Source organism: Daucus carota, chromosome 4, assembly GCF_001625215.2.
Source record: "Daucus carota subsp. sativus chromosome 4, DH1 v3.0, whole genome shotgun sequence".
NCBI classification, from domain to species: domain Eukaryota; kingdom Viridiplantae; phylum Streptophyta; class Magnoliopsida; order Apiales; family Apiaceae; genus Daucus; species Daucus carota.
Genome location: NC_030384.2, coordinates 26,439,592 through 26,457,544, shown reverse-complemented (window position 1 = coordinate 26,457,544; position 17,953 = coordinate 26,439,592). Strand labels below are relative to the sequence as shown.

Sequence of the window (17,953 nt, the reverse complement as noted above, 5' to 3'; positions counted from 1 at the left end):
GACTAAGATTAGGATGAGAAGATACAAATGTTAGAAAATCTGAAAATTATATTAACTTTTAGATAATTTTTGTAAATATACTAACTTATCTAAAATTTTGCAAATTTACTATGTTTTAAAACATACAAGTAATTATACAATAATATCATATTCACACCCATTTCTTTTTTACTTCTCTCTCCTCTTTCTCCCCTCTCTCTCACTAACTCTCTGGCCAACAATTTCTCTTATGCACTTTTTAAAAACATAGATCCGAAAGTGACGGCGGCATCGTTGGGGATTCCCTGGAAAAAGAGAAAATAGCGCCGGCGAGAAACTCCCAGTTGTCACTCCTGCACTAAAAATGAGTAGTAGATGGAGGTGGACGCCGAGCTCTGGCAGCCGGGAGGAAGTCGGAGCTGGTGGCGGTGATCCAGACGATTGAGGCCGATGCGACGTTGACGGAGAAGGAGAAGGATCGGAGGAGATAAGAGCTTCTGAAAATTAGTTACTTTTAATTGATTTCATTGTTGCTTTTGTTATATTAGTATTGGCTTTTAAAGACACTCACTTTCGTCATTTGCAACTTATTATGTAGATAAATGTATATAATAACAGATTTTTTAATTTACATCTATGGTTGTATATATAGTTGCTAGTAGTATCAAAAATGATTACAAATGCAACTTCCGTATTTTTGCAAATTTTTTAGAAGATAGTTTTTTTTTCAATTTGTTTTAAAAAATGATAATATTTTTGCAATAATTCTTTTAGGCTTGGGTATTTATGAATAAAGCTTTAAGTGTTATCATTCTTATTTTTCAGTATCTTTGTATTTGTCCTTTAATTTTTATATAATATTGATATTTATATAAAAAAAATTATATAACACATATATAACTTTTAGATTTAGCTTCAAGCTAAGTATCATAGCTTGAAATAGAAGAATTTCAAGTTGAATAAAAAGGGATCTCAACTATTTATACATAATATGCCCGTACATTAAAATCTTCTAAAATTTAAATAATTATATTAATTGGAATAATCAAGCTAAATAAGAACACTATTTTAACTAGATCATGACGACAAAGCATTTTAAGATATATGGTAATCTATCTGCTGACTTCGAGAATATAATAAACACAAAAATTCATTCATCATAGTAGAGTTGAAAAATAATCTATAAATGAAATAAAATGATTGCAAACATCCTGTTGAATCAAGCCAAATAACGGAGTTAGGAACAATGTTTAAAATCATTACAATCACTTATTAATACAACAAATTCAGAGGAAAAAATTTCATGAGATTGATTCCAGACTTTAATTTCAACAACGACAAGTCATTGAAACACGAAGCAATTTTTATTTATCATGCATGAACAAGAACTGTTTTAATATTAAACCAACTATTGTGTTAATAAGAATAGTAAAATAAACAATCAAAACTGTATACAAAGACCAATAATATAACCGTCTCAATTTTCTTGTTTGACAATTTGGATGAGCTTGGTGTATTACTAGGAGTGCTTTCAGATTCATCAAAATCGAATACACTGTTTTGTGAAAAAAAAAAATTGAGTAAGATTACAGCATATAGTGGTAATGAAACATACAATGTCAAAGATATCCATATAAATATTAAGACACTCACATTGCCCATTGCAAAAGCTCGTCGAAGTTGTTGCCTCATCCCCCAAAGTTGATGAATAACCAAATTCACATGCATCACGTACATATTTGAGCTTGATTTTCATCAAGATGTTCTCACTTCTAAGATGGATTTTAAGCGTGATTTCCTTACCAGCAATATTCTTAATCATTTGAGAAAATTCTATACTTTTCAACTGCTGTGGAGATAAGCACATGTGAAAACTTTACAAAACCTGACTCATAACTGATTATAACAAAAAAAAGATTGAAAAACCAACCGCAACATTCATGCATGGCTTTATTGTAATTAGGGATGGCAGAAAAGACCGATCCGAATGGATACCCGACTGTTTCGATCCGAATGGATTTTACCGAACCCGATATTTTGGATTTGGATTTGGATTTGGATTTGATTTTTAGACCCGAACGAGTTTGGATTTGAATTTGGATATTAGGTATTCTGTATCAAAACCCAACCCGAAATCCAAAACCGATCCGAACCCGATCCAAATCCGAAACCCAAAATAAAATCCAAATAATATATATAATATTATATATATATATATAGAAGAAAGTTCCTTGTAGACCACAAAAAGAGTGTAGTATCGGAGACTAACATCACAGCCATCCATCCTAAACAATCCAACGGTTACAATTATTTCCACTTTTTATTAAAAGATATTTACATATTAGGCAAATACAGCAGTATACGACAAACATACGCTTTTAACCGTCTTTAAGGAGTTAAACGAGCGGTTTCCTCCCAGAACTGAAGATTGTTTCGGCAGTTAAATATGGTATCTGTGGCTATCCACCGGAGTAGCCCGTTCGTGTAAATGTCGCACTAATTTTTTGTATCAACCGTGAAGGAAGAGATTTTGTTGTGCTGCTAAATCATGAGTAAAGAGAAGGAGTCATCAGGTTTGTAAATTTGTATCCTCTTCTGGTTTAATTGCTGTAATTAGTTACATAGTTCATATTTTTTTTCTTGCCACTCATTGTTTTAATTGTATTTCGTGTTCAGTTTTTCTCAGTGATTCATTTCATAATAGTTGTCCTGCATATGTCCATGTAAATGTGACAAAAAACTATGTTTGTTATATCTCTGTTTAGGTTGATAATTATTTGTGTGGAATTTATTGTCCTATATCATGTCAAAACTTCATTTTCTGTCACTATGATTGTGTGTTCATGGCATCAATTGCAGAAAGTTTTGTATTGTCTGACCTTGTTTAGCTAATATGCAGATCCTATTCCCCATGTGGAAAGTTCTGATTCCGAGGAATTCATGGACGATATGGAAAGGGGAGGTTCGGATTCTGATAGTCATGTAGAAGAGTCTACAGAAGACAACAATGACGAGTACACCTGCCATATAGGTTTAGATGGTATTAAATTCTATACTCCTAAATGTGACGAGGAGCACAAGCCAAAGTTAAATCAACATTTCCCAACTTTGGAGCATGCATATCAATTCTATAGAGAATATGGAAGGCTTTGTGGTTTTGATGTGATTAAATCAACAGAAAAATCTGACAGACGTGGCAATTTGTATGCAAAGTATTATCAATGCAGTCGTGGAGGCAAACCAGATACCAACTACTCTGAAAACTATGTTGATAACCCTGTTCAGGGACCACGTAAGAGGACAACATCTAAAAGATGTCAATGCAAAGCTCGGATTATCATGAAAGTTGCTGGTCTAAGAGGTTTTGTTCTAATGGGTTTTGTGGAGGAACACAATCATCCCCTTGCTACTGGAGCTGCTAACATGTTTTTGCGCTGTAATAGAAATTTATCATATGCTTATCAGAATTTCATAATGGATTGTTCGCGAGCCAACATAGGTCCCACACGTGCTCATAATTTAGTGAAGGAGATGACTGGTTCCTTCGATAATATAGGTGCAACTGTGGAAGATTTTAAAAATTTTAACCGAGATGTTAAAAGTCGTATTGGTGCTCATGATAGTGATATGATATTGGATAGGTTCAAGAGCAACAAAGCTGCATCCAAAAACAGCTTTTATTATGACTATAAGGTTGATAGTGAAGGGCGTTTGACTGGCCTTTTCTGGACAGATACTGTAGCACAAGCTAATTATGATGTGTTTGGCGACATAGTGTCCTTTGATCCTACATTCCGCACCAACAGGTATTTACATAATAACAGGTTTTTTTTGTGTGTCTGTTTTTTTGTTTTTTGTTTCTACAAGAAACTCAGTATTCTCTGTTTCCCCTATATCTTAGGTACAACATGGTTTTTGTACCTTTCACTGGTGTGAATAATCATTGGAAGAACGTGACTTTTGCTGCGGGACTTTTGGAGAAGGAAGATTACAAAAACTTTAAGTGGCTTGTAAATGCCTTTGTCGATGCAATGGGACGCCCTCCCAGAACGGTTATAACCGATCAATGTCCTGCCATAAAGAAGGCTTTGGATAAATGGTGGCCTTCTACCACTCACCGCCTCTGTATGTGGCATATCATGAATAAGCTACCAATGAAGGTTAAAATCTATTTCGTATATCTCATACATTTTTTTGATATACATAACAATTCTTCCATGCTTTTAAAAGAAATTATTTCTTTGTTTTGCACAGGTTGGTCCTAAACTTTCATCAAACAAAAAGTTTGTTGACAGATTGAAGTCGGTTGTGTACTCTGATCATCTAACACCCTCCGAGTTTGAGTCTGATTGGAAAGCTGTGATGGCAGAATTCAATTTGGAGGACAATGCTTGGCTCAATGAAATGTTTGACATTCGCGCTCAATGGATACCTGCATATTTCTCTGATATAGAAATGGCCGGCTTACTTAGAACAACATCACGGTCTGAGAGTTCAAACTCTTTTTTCCAGCATTTTCATGAAAGCGGTGACACTTTACGTGAATTCTACTCCAGTTTTGAAAGCGCTATGGACAAGCAGCGTCTTATAAATGCCACTGATGACAAGAGATCTCATGAGACTCCAAAGACTGAGACTTCACTGCGTATAGAGTTAGATGCTTCCAAAGTGTATACGCTGGAAATTTATTATCTTGTGCGGGAGCAAATTAAGTCAGGATGCTATCATAATATCCTAAATGACAGGATGATAGGCACTGACTCCTCATACTTTAAATTTAAAGATGAGCTGCTTAACAACAAGGTGTTTGAGGTAAATCACTTTATTAATTTATTGGCAAGAGTTTATAAATTTCTACATTTTATAATTAGAGAATAATGATATGCTAAGACAAGAAAACTATACTGTGTAGATTATTAAGTATTTGGTTGTATATTTGTTTAACTATAAGCCTGATATTCCTTGCCTTAGGTGACGGTGCGCCACTGTGATAACTATGTTGAGTGCACTTGTAAGTTATTCTTTCAAAAAGGATATCTTTGCAGTCACGCCTTTGCAGCTCTACACCATTGTGGTGTAAAAGAAATTCCTCGTGAACTTGTGAAGGCACGCTGGACTAAGGATGCAATAAAAAATCACTCATTCCTGTTGTCTTCTGAATTATCATATGGAGGGCACAAAAAGGACAGAGCAAAGCTTAAACGCACTAGGGCGTGGTTTGAATTTAATAGCTCGATTAACCTTGCCGGTGATGACATGGATCAGCTTGATTTGATAGTAGCGGGGTTAGAGTCCATCACTAATTCTCTGAATGCAAAGTCTAAGTCTGCTAACACAGATGATTCAAGTCATAGAGCTGACAAGTTTGTTGGCACAGTACCTCGTGATGAAATCCTTATTCAGAATCCGAATATTAGCAGGAATAAAGGCTGTGGTAGTCGGTTGAAAAGCAGTCGTGAACTCTCTGCTCAGGACAGGAAGAAGCGAAAGTGTGGTATTTGTAACCAGCTCGTACGCCATAATGCCCGTACCTGTCCAGAAGCGCAAAAAGATCCTGCAATTTGATAATATTGTTATGTTAGTCTGCAATTTTTAATATGAATTTGCTAAATTTTCTTGTTAAAAGTTTGTAGTTCAATCTCTACTAGGAGCTTAATTTTAATCATGGTTTGCTTTTATTTATTTTTTTCCAAAACCAGATGTTGATATTTACGCTTTCATGTTATAGTTAAGCATCCCGATTAATGCTATTTCAGTGCTTAACTTTATGCCTTCAGTTGCTGGGTTTTTTTTCTGTGTTATCTGACAGAAGGACGATATGTTGTTATGAAATTTACATTGTTTAAAATATCTTGGTTTTGAATGTTTTTTCTTTTTCTTATTCCTTGTTTACAGGGATTACTCTGGTGTTAGTTCGTATTCTTGTCTTATATCTGCCAAGATTTTTGGTTTTAAGATTAGCATTTTTAGTTTACAGGTTTTTTGGATAGGTTTTTTGTTGTTGTGACTGCATAGTTTACAAGTTTTTGGTCCTGGGACTTTGGTCTTACACATAGTTCCTCAGACATAGTACTAATTTTGAAGTGATATGTTTGCAGGATAATCTGTTTAGAAAATGTCATATGTTTGCAGGAAGATGAAAACAGCATGTTATTCTTCAACTTATTTTTCGACTCTGCTAGAGGCCCTGGTGGTCGCATGTCCGGGAGAAGGTGATTAGATCCTCTCTCTCTCCCTCCCTCTCTCGCTCCCCCTCTCCCTCTCCCTCTCCCCCTCCCTCCCTCTCTCTCTCTCCCTCCCTCTCCCTCCCTCTCTCTCTCTCTCTCACTCTCTCTCTCTCTCTCATTTTATGTGACCCTTCTAAGGGGTGAATATGTTTGTGAATCAATTTTATACAATTAGTGAATTTGGTATATTTATGTAGTGAATCTTGTAATTTTGTAGACTTTTGTTGTTTAAGATGGTTTGGAGCAGAGCTTGATCATATCGATGCTTTCCTATTTAGAAATTGATAATTGCTCTGCAGATTCTTTTATTGAGCCCTAATTTACAATATAATGTATTCATTCGAAGTACCAGTCTACTTGAGGAGTGCAATTAGTAAAATGTGGCTTGCATCTACTGAATTTATTATAAATTTTGTCAGAGAGACTACTGAGGATGGGAAGGAACTGGTATTTGATCATGGTGCTCCTTACTTCACGGCTACTAATGCTGACGTGCATCGTGTTGTTGCAGATTGGGAAGCAAGGGGTTTTGTTGCTGAATGGAAAGAGAGTTTCGGATCTTTTAATTTTATCTCCAGAACATTTTCAGACTATGAAAAGGTTTTCCCCGCCTCTTTGTTATATTTGTGTTTCCTGAACTCATTCATTATCATTTACCAATAGTTAACAACCAATTTAGCGTGTCTTTGTCGTTTTAATTATAAAATTTCATATAAGTATCATCTATCGCATCAGAGCATCAAAGTTCAGAAATTTTGCAGAACTAAAGCGTCTTATTAGGTTCAATCGAGCCTTTTGTCTAAATTTTGCAGAACCAAAATGCCTCTAAATGTTAGCTCTATTTAGGATGGATCATGCAAGAAATTTGTCGGCACCCCAAAAATGAATTCTATTTGTAGAGCTTTAGTCTCTGAGCCAGGTGTGATTTGGATTACTGATATCTTTGTTTCCACTACGGACATTCTATTGTTGAAAGGATATCTTACCTGGCCTTTTCGTATTGTCCTCAGGAGTGGAAACTAAATTTGGGGTAGGTGTTGGGCGATTAGAATGGTTGGAAGACGAGGGCTCCTGGTCCTTGAATGGAATGGATGGACAAAATCTTGGACACTTTAAGGGAGTGATAGCATCTGATAAAAATGTTTTCTCTCCGAGGTTTACAGACTTAACAGGACGACCACCTCCTCTTGGTAAGACTTCATATTAATACATAGGACCTGATTCCACATTTACCCCCTACGACGATACAAGTCTGACTGTATATTCTGAACAGGGGTGCTGCTTTTCCGGCTGCAAGCATTTCAGAAGAAGGCGATCAAGCTCATCATTGTTTTTGTATTATACTGTACTGTTTCACTAAATCTTTATCTGGATTCACTATTTTATCTGACATTGACATTGATGTTTTTCAATAAATATTTTGAAGAGAGTTCTGTTTGAGTTGGTTAGCGATCCAAAGATTGTATATCACTCAGGATTGACACCAAAAAAGTTACCGGTATGTTTTACTCTATCTTGCTTTCATTATTATACTAATAACTGACACTTCTTTATATATTAAGGCCTCCTATTTTGCTTACAGGAAATGGTGGAGAATAATCCTTTAATTGCTGTTGAAGTCCTGACCAAGATGATTCATTCAACTGAGATTTCAGAGTATGTTCCTTATCCTTTTTATTCCTGATTACTTTCTCAGTATAATGTTTCATATTAGTTGTTTAATATATGTTCAATTAGTTCAGGTACTTCACAGTTCTCGTTAACATGGACATGAGTCTTCATTCAATGGAAGTTGTCAACCGACTTACTACAGCTGTTGACCTCCCAACTGAATTTGTACACATGTACATAACTAATTGCATATCATCCTGTGAGAACATTAAGGTATTACTTAACTCGAATTAATAATCAATTTGTTTAATTTTCACTATTTTGTACTAATTTGCGGCAGCTCTTTTCAGTAATAATCTATTTGTTTAATTTTCACTATCTTGGACTAATTTGCGGCATAATAGCTCTTGGTAGGACCTTCATATGCTATTAACCTTAATTGTAAGTCTACTAAAAAGTTTATGCCTTGTCTCATTTGTTAACAAACATTCAACTGGGAGGTGAAGGCTTTGTTTCCAGCCCTCATGTTGTGGTCCTCCGTAATCTACTAATCTGAATGAACTGTGGACAGGAAAAGAAAAAATAGTTTAAAATTGTACAATCAAGACATTTGCAGTGGCTTTCAGTGTGTCGATATTATATCTAAATAACTACTTTACACATGTTAAAGAGGAAGTGTGTTCAATTGTAGCTAAATTATAGCTGAAGGGATGATACTAACAGTTGCAAATTAAAGGGGAAGAAATTTCTTACTCGTGCAATCTCTGTTGATGACTGCCTAGTTAGATTGATTCTTCATATGATTTCATACTCTGAATATTCTTTTTCCTTCTATTTTTACTCTCTGTTCTCTTGTTAGTCAATATACTTGCTTTAAGTACCAAAAATTTCTGTTTATTGAGGATATAAACTAAGGGAACTATCCTGTGTTGTAACTCACCTTGCCCCTACCCCCAAGGAGTAGAGATGGTTCTGTTGAGACACCCAGCTTTTGAAAGACATACATGTATGGAATAATTGTAATAGAACTTGTGAGGGGGTGAGGCAGAATTTTGAAGATCGTAATGTAATATAAGGATTAGTTTTCTGCTTGTTGCCCAGGCCATGTACATGAAAGCCACAACTGAGACATGGGTTATGCACTTTATACTTGTTTATTCTGTTTATAACTTCTCTTCCTTCTCACATCTTTCTCTATTCTTGTTTAGTTGTTTGTTACTGTATTTCTTATTTCTTTCTCTCTTCCTAGCTAATACAATTTCTCTCTCAGGATAAGTACATGCAGAACAGACTTGTGAGGCTTGTATGTGTTTTCTTGCAGAGCCTGATACGCAACAAAATTATCAACGGTAAGGCACTCATGACTCGACCAGTTACTTTCTGTTCATTTAATTTACATATAGTTATATATTGTTATTTCACATATGACACATGGAAGCAGAAAGCTTGATGTTCCAAACTCTATATGTGGAATCTGAGTAGAAGTGAGAGTGTAAAGTTATTGTATAAAGGTTTTTTTCCCGATATAGTATGAAGAATGCATATGTGCAATCAAATTTTTACTAAAAGCTTTCTGGATTATATTGCATGAAAGTATATACTCCCTGATACTTTGAGGCAATCACACATCTTATTGTATACAGGGCAATAGGAAATATATAGTGGGAGGACTAGCAACAATATAAAACTGTCAGATTATTTACTGATAACTACCAAATGTACAAGTAGCATTTTGCTTTCGATAATTTGAGATTTTATTATAGTAAAGCTGAATTGATTTTTTTGTGAACATGTACATACCAGGAAATAATATATGTCAAACATTTGATTATTTTATCTTATTCGGCTGTTAAAATTACAGATTCAATATTAATGCGTTCAAAGGACAGAGTACAGTGTTAATTAGCAAGAAAAGAGTGCAGTGTAGGCTTTTGGAAAAAAAAAAGAGAGAAGAAGCTTGCAGTGTTCGATAATCATGGAGAGCCCAAACACCAGAAGGTGTTAAAGGCACTCCTAATACTAAAAGAGGTTTAGAGCTTGATCCCCTCCCTCCCCAATACTAAAAGATGTGAAAAAGAGGCTGGCGATATGCGGGGATTTCTGTGTCAGTCCTAATGTAGAAGGCGCAATCTTAAGCGGCCTGGCTGCAGCATCAAAGTTCAATGATATCTTCAGCTCCTTGTGATCATACTGCCAGCTTACCTCTTTAGAATTCAAACATGATCATCTTTTGGTACCTAATTTGAGACTGCTTGAGCTTCACCATGTATATGTTCTGCTTCTTTAATGAGCAGGCCCTTCATGTTTGTGTAGTTTTCGAGGCCAGAATTGCACTTGTTCTTCCAATATCAGTTCCTCATACTACTGAGTACTGCCACAATGCTACTATATTATTTCAAGGAAATGATGTTGCTACCTTTAAGATGTGCTTCGGGTGTGTGTGATTATTTGTATTATTGGATTTCGTTGAGATCCTGTTCCAATTTATCAGTTCTGCTTGATTTTCTGTAGTTAAATTGATCAAAAAAATTATTGGGGTAATTTTAGAAATTTATAAAAAAAAATGTCACAAGAAACTATCACTATTGTATGTTAAAATGTATTTTTCATCCAAAAGCAGATAGTGACCTTGCAATTATTTATGAAGCATGTACACATCACTTACCTATTAAGATTCTAACTCAGAATTAACAAGAATCATTTTTAATTCTTTTCAGAATAAAGATTCACAAGGAAACACCTACAAGTTATCATAAGACCTATAGAAATATATTAATAGCATAAAACTAATGAATGTATATACTAATCTGCTGATGTTGTTTAGTGATTGATATTATTTGTGAAATTTTATCTAAACTTATCAATGAAATCCACTGCAAATATAGTATAGTTCCAAATTAAAAGTTTGCAGGATAATGAAAACACATAGTTATATGTTTGCAGGATACTCTATTTAGATAAATCATGCAGTGTGCAGCATCACAACTTTCACTTACAAGCAATAATGCAGTACAATGTAAATACTGCATCATGACACAAGTCTTGTTCCAACTCAAAAGTTTGCAGGACAATGAAAACACATAGTTATATGTTTGCAGGATAAGCTGTTTAGAAAAATCATTTTGTGTCAAGCTTCACAGCTTTCACTTACAAGCAACAATGCAATATAACATAAATAATGCATCTGGACAGAAGTCTAGTTCCAATATATTAGAATTTCATAAGGTTCGAAATCTGAACATAAGTCAACGAGTGTGTACAGAAATCCAATAAAAGATATATTCAGTACCCTGCGTCCGATAAAAACTTATAACCTAGTTATATCCATAGTCACATTGCAGACTTTTTGGCCTTTGTAAAGGTTGCTACACTGCGCATTACCATCGCCCTCCGCTTGTTTCCATTCCAAGTTAGAATCTTATGGCAGTAGATCATTCTCAACTTCTTGAGCAAATCCCTAGTTTTCCCCTGTAAAATATTGTATTAGACAACAAGTATTTATTTGCAATTTCAAATTTTTAATTAGATTATAAAATTTTTTACATCTTCTGCTCGTAGTCCAGCTTTCCATGTATACAAGGATCCCATGTACGTCTCCAAGTGACGCATCACATATACGCCACAATCCATCCAGTTGTCAGTTGTCTGCCATCCAAATTTCACGACATTTGGGAGCATGTTTTTGATCTCGTCACCCTTAGGTAGATTGTATTGCGAAATCCAATCACAGAAAAGATCGTGCTGTCACGACAAAGGCAAAAGATAAGCACCATATATGCGTAATGGTTAAGCTGTTGTTTTTCAATTGCGATTTCTTACCAAAAGAAACGGGAGATCTCCAAACATTTCTCCAAAATGTGATGTCTGCACTCTATTGTCAATAATTTCCCAGCTAGGTTTCTTCATGTTATAGCAAATTATATAATGGTGTGTCGCATTATATATTGGGAATACAAACTGCAAACAATTCAACAATAATAGTCATAAAAAAAACTAGCAACTATTTTTAGGCAATTAAATAAGCCAATCTGTAACAGGACATGTAGATTACCATATCAAATTCTTGTACATTATAAATTTTCTGATGGATCCCGTTGACCATTTCTAGTACGATTTGCATATTGTCATCGAATACACATTTACGCTTAATTATGTCATGAACATCATCCTTGTTCACCAACATATTCATTGGGCCGTACTGTTCCATTTAAATGGTTAACACAAACAATTAAGATGCTAGTATATTAAGATCTTCAAGCAAATTATAATAGAAGGATCTAAAATTAGCATATACCGTGGTCTCCGTGTTCAAGAACAGCCGCATGGGAGATGAATCAGATCTTAGGATCTCATTTTCATTTAGTATGCACGTCCAAGCATCAATAACAGTGCCCTCTACCATCTTGTTGTAATCCAATGACTGAAAGTGTGCCTTCGTGCACATTCTTGTATTCCACTCAAATAAGTGTTCCCTGCCCAAGATACATATTAAAATCTACTGAAAATATTAAAAACAGTTATCTGTACATAAAAGTTAGAATGTCGTACTTTTTGTTTCTTTTGTTTGAGAACAACCATTCCCAAATTCTCTTTTCCTCCGCGCTGATAGCATGACTACTGACATCAACCACTCTGCTGACAAAAGGTGACCTACAAATCTGAGAAATCTTAGTCTCTCGTCTTGGCCGAACGATATCAGTAATACTACTTTTCTGGTTGTCACACTCTTGAGCTACCACGATGCTCTCCAGAACACTGTCCAGTTTCTTTGGTGTGACTTGTGAAATGCCAAGTGAGAAGCTCGGCACTACTGTTGAATCATTGCAATGCGCGGTTTTGGTGGTATCTTTATCAGCTTCTACACGTGTAAACAATCTCTTTGAAAGCGGACTAGTATCACCGAATAACTTGAAAAAATATACAAAGTTGGTCCTCAATTCCTGCATCAAAGGATTATCAGGGTACAAAGCATGGGATACTTCGTATCTGTCCAAGCATATCCCAAATAGGTCTCTCAGTTGTGTCAGTTTCTCAGCAAATTCTTCTAGATACATCTGCATATGTAATAAGCAGTACAAACAATTAAGATATAGACACGCAGACTTGTACTTAATTAATTTAGAAATACAATTACCTGCTCATCGAAATGTGTATCAATGACGTCGTCTGCCCCCGGAAATCTTTCCTGGATCATCTCAAAATTGTCAATTACAGCCATAAGCATGCAAACAATAAAATTCATCCACTCATATCTACTAAACGCAAGAAGGTTTTACTTTGCTTCCTACTTTAGACTTTAAATGTTATTGTACTGACCTTCTTTTTGGTCACATCAATTTCTGGAGTTTCCAAAACTTTCCCTTGTTCTTCATTCAATTTTGTAGAGTCCCCCTTTTTGGCGACAGTTCCAGTTGATTTCATTTGCACTGCCTGCTGATATTAATCATTTAGGAGAAAGTTGCACTGAACAAAATAAGCTTTCAAAGGGTCGATGTGCTGTGATTATTTTGTACCTTGCTGATGATGTCCTCAGTATTTACGTCCGCGTTGTTCTTCACACATGATACCACTTCTATAATCCGCTCAAGGAATCCTTCCTGTGCACATTATTTAATTCATCTGAAAATGTAATTTTACAGGCCCCCCAATTTTCATTCAAACAATATTCAAAGAAAGAGTCATGCCACAAAAAATGTGTACTTGCCATGTAATCTGTCATAGTCAATAACTCAGATGTTCCTCCCAGGTACTTGCTTTCCTTTCTCGCTTCATTACTTCTTTTAACCTGCTTAGATTCATGAATATAAGATCCCAAACTTTGTACTACATGAAGACATTGTTTTGGTTTAATGTTACAAACTTTATCTTCATCTGCAGCTTTGCTTGTACCGTCTTTTTTTGTAGCATTGCAACCAGCAGGTTCACTAGGCTGTGCAAAGTAATTCCTTAAGTCGCCATCCTGTTTAACCAAAATTAAGTAACCTATCAAATATTTTAGGATTCATGTGTAACACAAAACTCATTTAACTAAATTTGGTGGACATAGTGACTCAACTCTAACTGTAAATATATATTATTTTCAAACTTACCTCGTCTTCCCACCCATCATTTATACATTCATCATGGAGTGTAAACGAATCCTCGACCACTAGCTCTTCATCACTGATATTGTCTCCATCACGGTTCCCCTTAGACACAAACCAAAAAAATTAATATATATACCTCTGCGATGCCAATTATTCCTAGAATAATAAATTTTACCTTACTATATAATTTTACCTTACTATACCTCTGCAAGATTAATATATATACCTCTACAATGCCAATTAATCTTAGAATAATAAATTTTACCTTACTACCACTGTCGTCCATCGCATCCAAGTTTTCATTCTCAGCTGCCATAGTTTCTTGTTTATCTTCACCACTAGCTCTCTCAGAATCTTTGACTTGTAGCCCTATTTCCGTGGAGCTTGTAATTCCCTGCAGAATTTCAGAAGAACAGAGACGTTATGAGTACAAATCTGGATTCAAATAATTCAGATTATGATTTATTGTCCTACCTCTGCCTTATCCTTCAGAGTTACTAAATCACCGTCTCCAAAGCAATCATTGCTTGCTTCAAATTTCTGCCTCTCACGTAAAAACCTATCTGACCATCCTCTAAATGCTGGATACATTGGTGGAATATGTATGGTTCCCTTGACCCTCAATGTGCTGACATATAAATACTGCACGACATGATATTTGAAAAAACTGAGCAAACTGTCATCAAATTTTGGCTATTAGAAAAGAGAAAGGAAGGATAACTTACAATTAGGAATGTCAAAGATCCTGTAAAGTAGCGCGATTTCACCGCTGACCAGTAATCATGTGACACCCTAAGCTTTTCGATAAGCAACCTGCACCAGTTGTACTTCCCGCAGTGGTCTATATCCATTGAGTATCGGAGGACATCACGATTTAAATACATATTCTGGTTACCATCAATAAAGAAGTTGTACAGCAGAACGAGGAAGTTTAGTTTGAATTCTGTGTTCGCTTCACGATTTCCTTGTATTCTATTGCTCAACGTCATAGGGGAAACTTTACAAACTAAACAGCCTTCAAATTGTTCCCCCCACAGACTCACCCTTTCTTCGTTATCCCCTGGTTCAATAATCTCACTTCCCATTGGTAAGCCTAGCACACTCCTCACTGTCTTGTCTGAAATTTCAATAGTACCGGCTTTCAACTCTAGACTACAATTTCTGCTATTGAAAGCACTAACAACATTGTATCCCAACGTGTGTGCGTACCACATCTGCCTAAAACTCAGAATATCTCCAAATCCGGTTGTAGTCACCCATTTTCTCTGTTCATCGGACAAGTTTGCAAGAACATCACTCATTATTCCAGGGGAAAACTTTTTTTGTATGTAGTTTTCATATGTTCTCGTCTTCTTCACCTTCTCTTTTTTCAAAGCCACAGCACTAGACTTCTCTGCTGCTAATTTTCTACGCCCACGTTTTGCTCCAACAGTGATCCTTGTATCCTGTTTTTTTCCTCCATGATCATCATTTTTTGCAGTACTTGCTCTGGTTTTAAGCTTATTTGTCTCAGTTATACGTATCTTCGTTTGTCCAGCAACCTATTAAAACCAATCAATACTTGTCATTAATACCTGAGATGAACTTTATATAGTAGATATACGTCGAATTAACAACATTTTTGTCATTAGTAGATGAGACAATACCTCGCTCTGCCTTGGTCTCTTGTTGCTTTTCATTTGATGATGTGCTTTCTTCCCTGACCTCAACATTATTCCCTTTGAACTTTCTTCTGGAAGTGCTGCACTATCCTTCTCACTGTTAACCTTTTTTTTGCTGTTATCAAAACACTCCATCGGAGTCCTAAAGTCGGTATCTTCATCACTGAAGTCATTATTGTTCCCCACCCCTGCAGATTTCCATTCATTTATCATGTCTGCAGCCACTGCTAAACCTCTGCTATCACTCACAGCCGCTGCTAAACCTCTGCCATCACTCAACTCCTTCTTCCCAGAACTGTCATGCACAAATACAATCTCTTGACCCTCTTCTAAATTGATATAAACCGGTCCCTTCTTCGGCCTGTTATGAAGCCAAGGGCTTTCAATAAGCCGATTACTACGACGCAATCCTGCAATAAGTACAAAAAAGTAACAGCATTATTACTCATGTACAACAACATAAGGACAGCTACACCAAACGGTATCTATTGCAGTACAATTACGTATGCTCGGTACAATTTAAAATCTAACAAGACCACCAATTAAGTTGTGTCAAAAACGATTTCACTATTACTGCGCAAATAATTTTGTTTGCAGAACACTTCCAACATTGTAAGATACTTCCATTTTGCTCTAAACAGTTTCACTTAATTAAATTGTTTCCTCAAATTGGGAGATAATATAAAAAAATTTTATGGACATATGAAAAATAATAATTCACATTTTAATACATTGTGGAGTATTCTGTACTAGATTAGCTTACTTATTCCCCATTCAAAGTTTTATATTTGTATTTGTCCATATAAAACAAGACAAGGGATCCGTTTTTAGATGCAGGAACAAAACACCTTAACTGTAATACAAAGTACATCACTGTGGTTGCATCCATTAAAAGAATCTCAGTACAAAGAGATTATAGCATTTAGTAATTAGTAAGTGTTATGCTAATTAGATTTTACTGCTAGTACAATGAGGTGCATTTGTTCACAGATTAAGTAAACAGGAAAATGGTTGACCGAAATTAGTGATCATTGATATATATGCTCGGACGTTATGCTCACTGAAGTTTGAGTTTGCAGCAATAGCACCTTTAGTAAATGTTCTACAGAATATCGCGCGTGCAGTACAATTCCACTAAATGTTCTACAAAATACCGAGTGTGCAAAACAGTTCTAATATTTTAAGGCACCTCAGAATCTAATTTACCGAATCGCAGAGCGAGCACTAATACTCCTAAGCAGTGAAAAACCTTAAATAATTTCATTTAACCTAAGCTCTGTCTCCTCTAAAGACAACTTATAATATACTACAACACAACAAATAAAGCAAAGAACATACACTTTACAGCACCATCTACGCTTACAAATCCAACCAAATAATTAACTCAACAATTTCCATATTGTTCACAGAACTTTAATCCACAGGAAACAATCACATGCAACAAAATATTAGGGGTTGTGATCTTGCCCACCAAACTCATAGTTGTAGACAGGCCATGCATTGTCCAAATTAAAAAATCAACTACAGAACAACAATGTGGTTCATAGACCTACCACACCCAATATATTAATCAATTTCACATTAAAAAACGACTACTCACAACTCTAATTACATTAATAAAAAATTATGCTACATACCTCTGAACATCTCTTTTGATGGGCGAGCTTGAATGTGTTGATGCTGCAATAACCGGCCTTTAAACAACGTTTTCACCGACTCGTGCTGCAAGAATCGTGCTTAAGTGATCTTCGTGGTAAAGGATTTGATTTTGAGTTTGTAACGGTTATTCTCTCGAGAGTGCTTTCCGGGATTGTAGTCGCGTGGAGTGGGTTTAGAAAACTGTTGTCTGTACATACGTATCTTTTGGATATACGGTCATTACTTTTTTTATTTTAATAAAAGTTTTAATTCAGCGGACAATCTCAGCCGGACGTTGTTATGCTCATCCAACGGTGTCTTATGTGGTCTTCATAGTCTTTAAAAATATAAGTCCTACACTGAACCCAACTCTATATATATATATATATTACATACTATACATATTATTTATAATTTTTTGGGCCATTATATATATATATATATTATATATATTCAATTTTCAAAATAAATCAATTTCCAATTATTATTTAATATATTATATATTATAGTAATATAGTAATATACTACTATAAATTACTAAGCAGTAGATAGTAGTCAATTAAATATTCATTTGAATCATCTTAAAGGGTCAATACAAGTCTCAGAGCCCTAATATCCTCATTTCTCAAGCCGCCTTCGAATCGCCGCCTGCAACCTCGCTCCCACTGTCCGCCTCCGCTATCACTTGTTCGCCACCGTCTCTCGCTTTCCTTTTAATCAAGCTTTAGGTGCAACCTCATTTTCTTACCAA

The 17,953-nt window shown here is 35.5% G+C and overlaps 3 protein-coding genes across 3 annotated transcripts; 2 read left to right on the top strand and 1 right to left on the bottom strand.

The window, feature by feature from the left end:
- Positions 1 to 2,211: 2,211 nt before the first annotated feature.
- Positions 2,212 to 5,782, top strand: LOC135151955 (protein FAR1-RELATED SEQUENCE 5-like). The gene is made up of 5 exons (XM_064091176.1): positions 2,212 to 2,552; positions 2,879 to 3,785; positions 3,881 to 4,139; positions 4,234 to 4,791; positions 4,951 to 5,782. Exons 1-5 carry the CDS (start codon positions 2,528 to 2,530, stop codon positions 5,542 to 5,544), a joined length of 2,343 nt encoding a protein of 780 aa, XP_063947246.1. The 5' UTR covers positions 2,212 to 2,527; the 3' UTR covers positions 5,545 to 5,782.
- Positions 5,747 to 10,082, top strand: LOC108217743 (uncharacterized). The gene is made up of 11 exons (XM_064092140.1): positions 5,747 to 5,763; positions 5,875 to 5,956; positions 6,112 to 6,191; positions 6,626 to 6,806; positions 7,053 to 7,125; positions 7,217 to 7,396; positions 7,480 to 7,541; positions 7,633 to 7,704; positions 7,789 to 7,862; positions 7,949 to 8,090; positions 9,895 to 10,082. The coding sequence occupies exons 1-11, from the start codon at positions 5,747 to 5,749 to the stop codon at positions 10,000 to 10,002; spliced, it is 1,071 nt and encodes a 356-aa protein (XP_063948210.1). The 3' UTR covers positions 10,003 to 10,082.
- Positions 10,083 to 10,970: 888 nt separating this feature from the next.
- Positions 10,971 to 17,575, bottom strand: LOC135152380 (uncharacterized). The gene is made up of 17 exons (XM_064092529.1): positions 17,202 to 17,575; positions 15,550 to 15,974; positions 14,629 to 15,444; positions 14,378 to 14,545; positions 14,169 to 14,297; positions 13,907 to 14,005; positions 13,678 to 13,776; positions 13,518 to 13,602; positions 13,331 to 13,410; positions 13,134 to 13,247; positions 12,952 to 13,002; positions 12,366 to 12,871; positions 12,112 to 12,289; positions 11,869 to 12,015; positions 11,637 to 11,774; positions 11,361 to 11,558; positions 10,971 to 11,285 (listed from the first exon to the last, which is right to left on the bottom strand). The coding sequence occupies exons 1-17, from the start codon at positions 17,209 to 17,211 to the stop codon at positions 11,148 to 11,150; spliced, it is 3,381 nt and encodes a 1,126-aa protein (XP_063948599.1). The 5' UTR covers positions 17,212 to 17,575; the 3' UTR covers positions 10,971 to 11,147.
- Between the last annotated feature and the right edge of the window lie 378 nt (positions 17,576 to 17,953).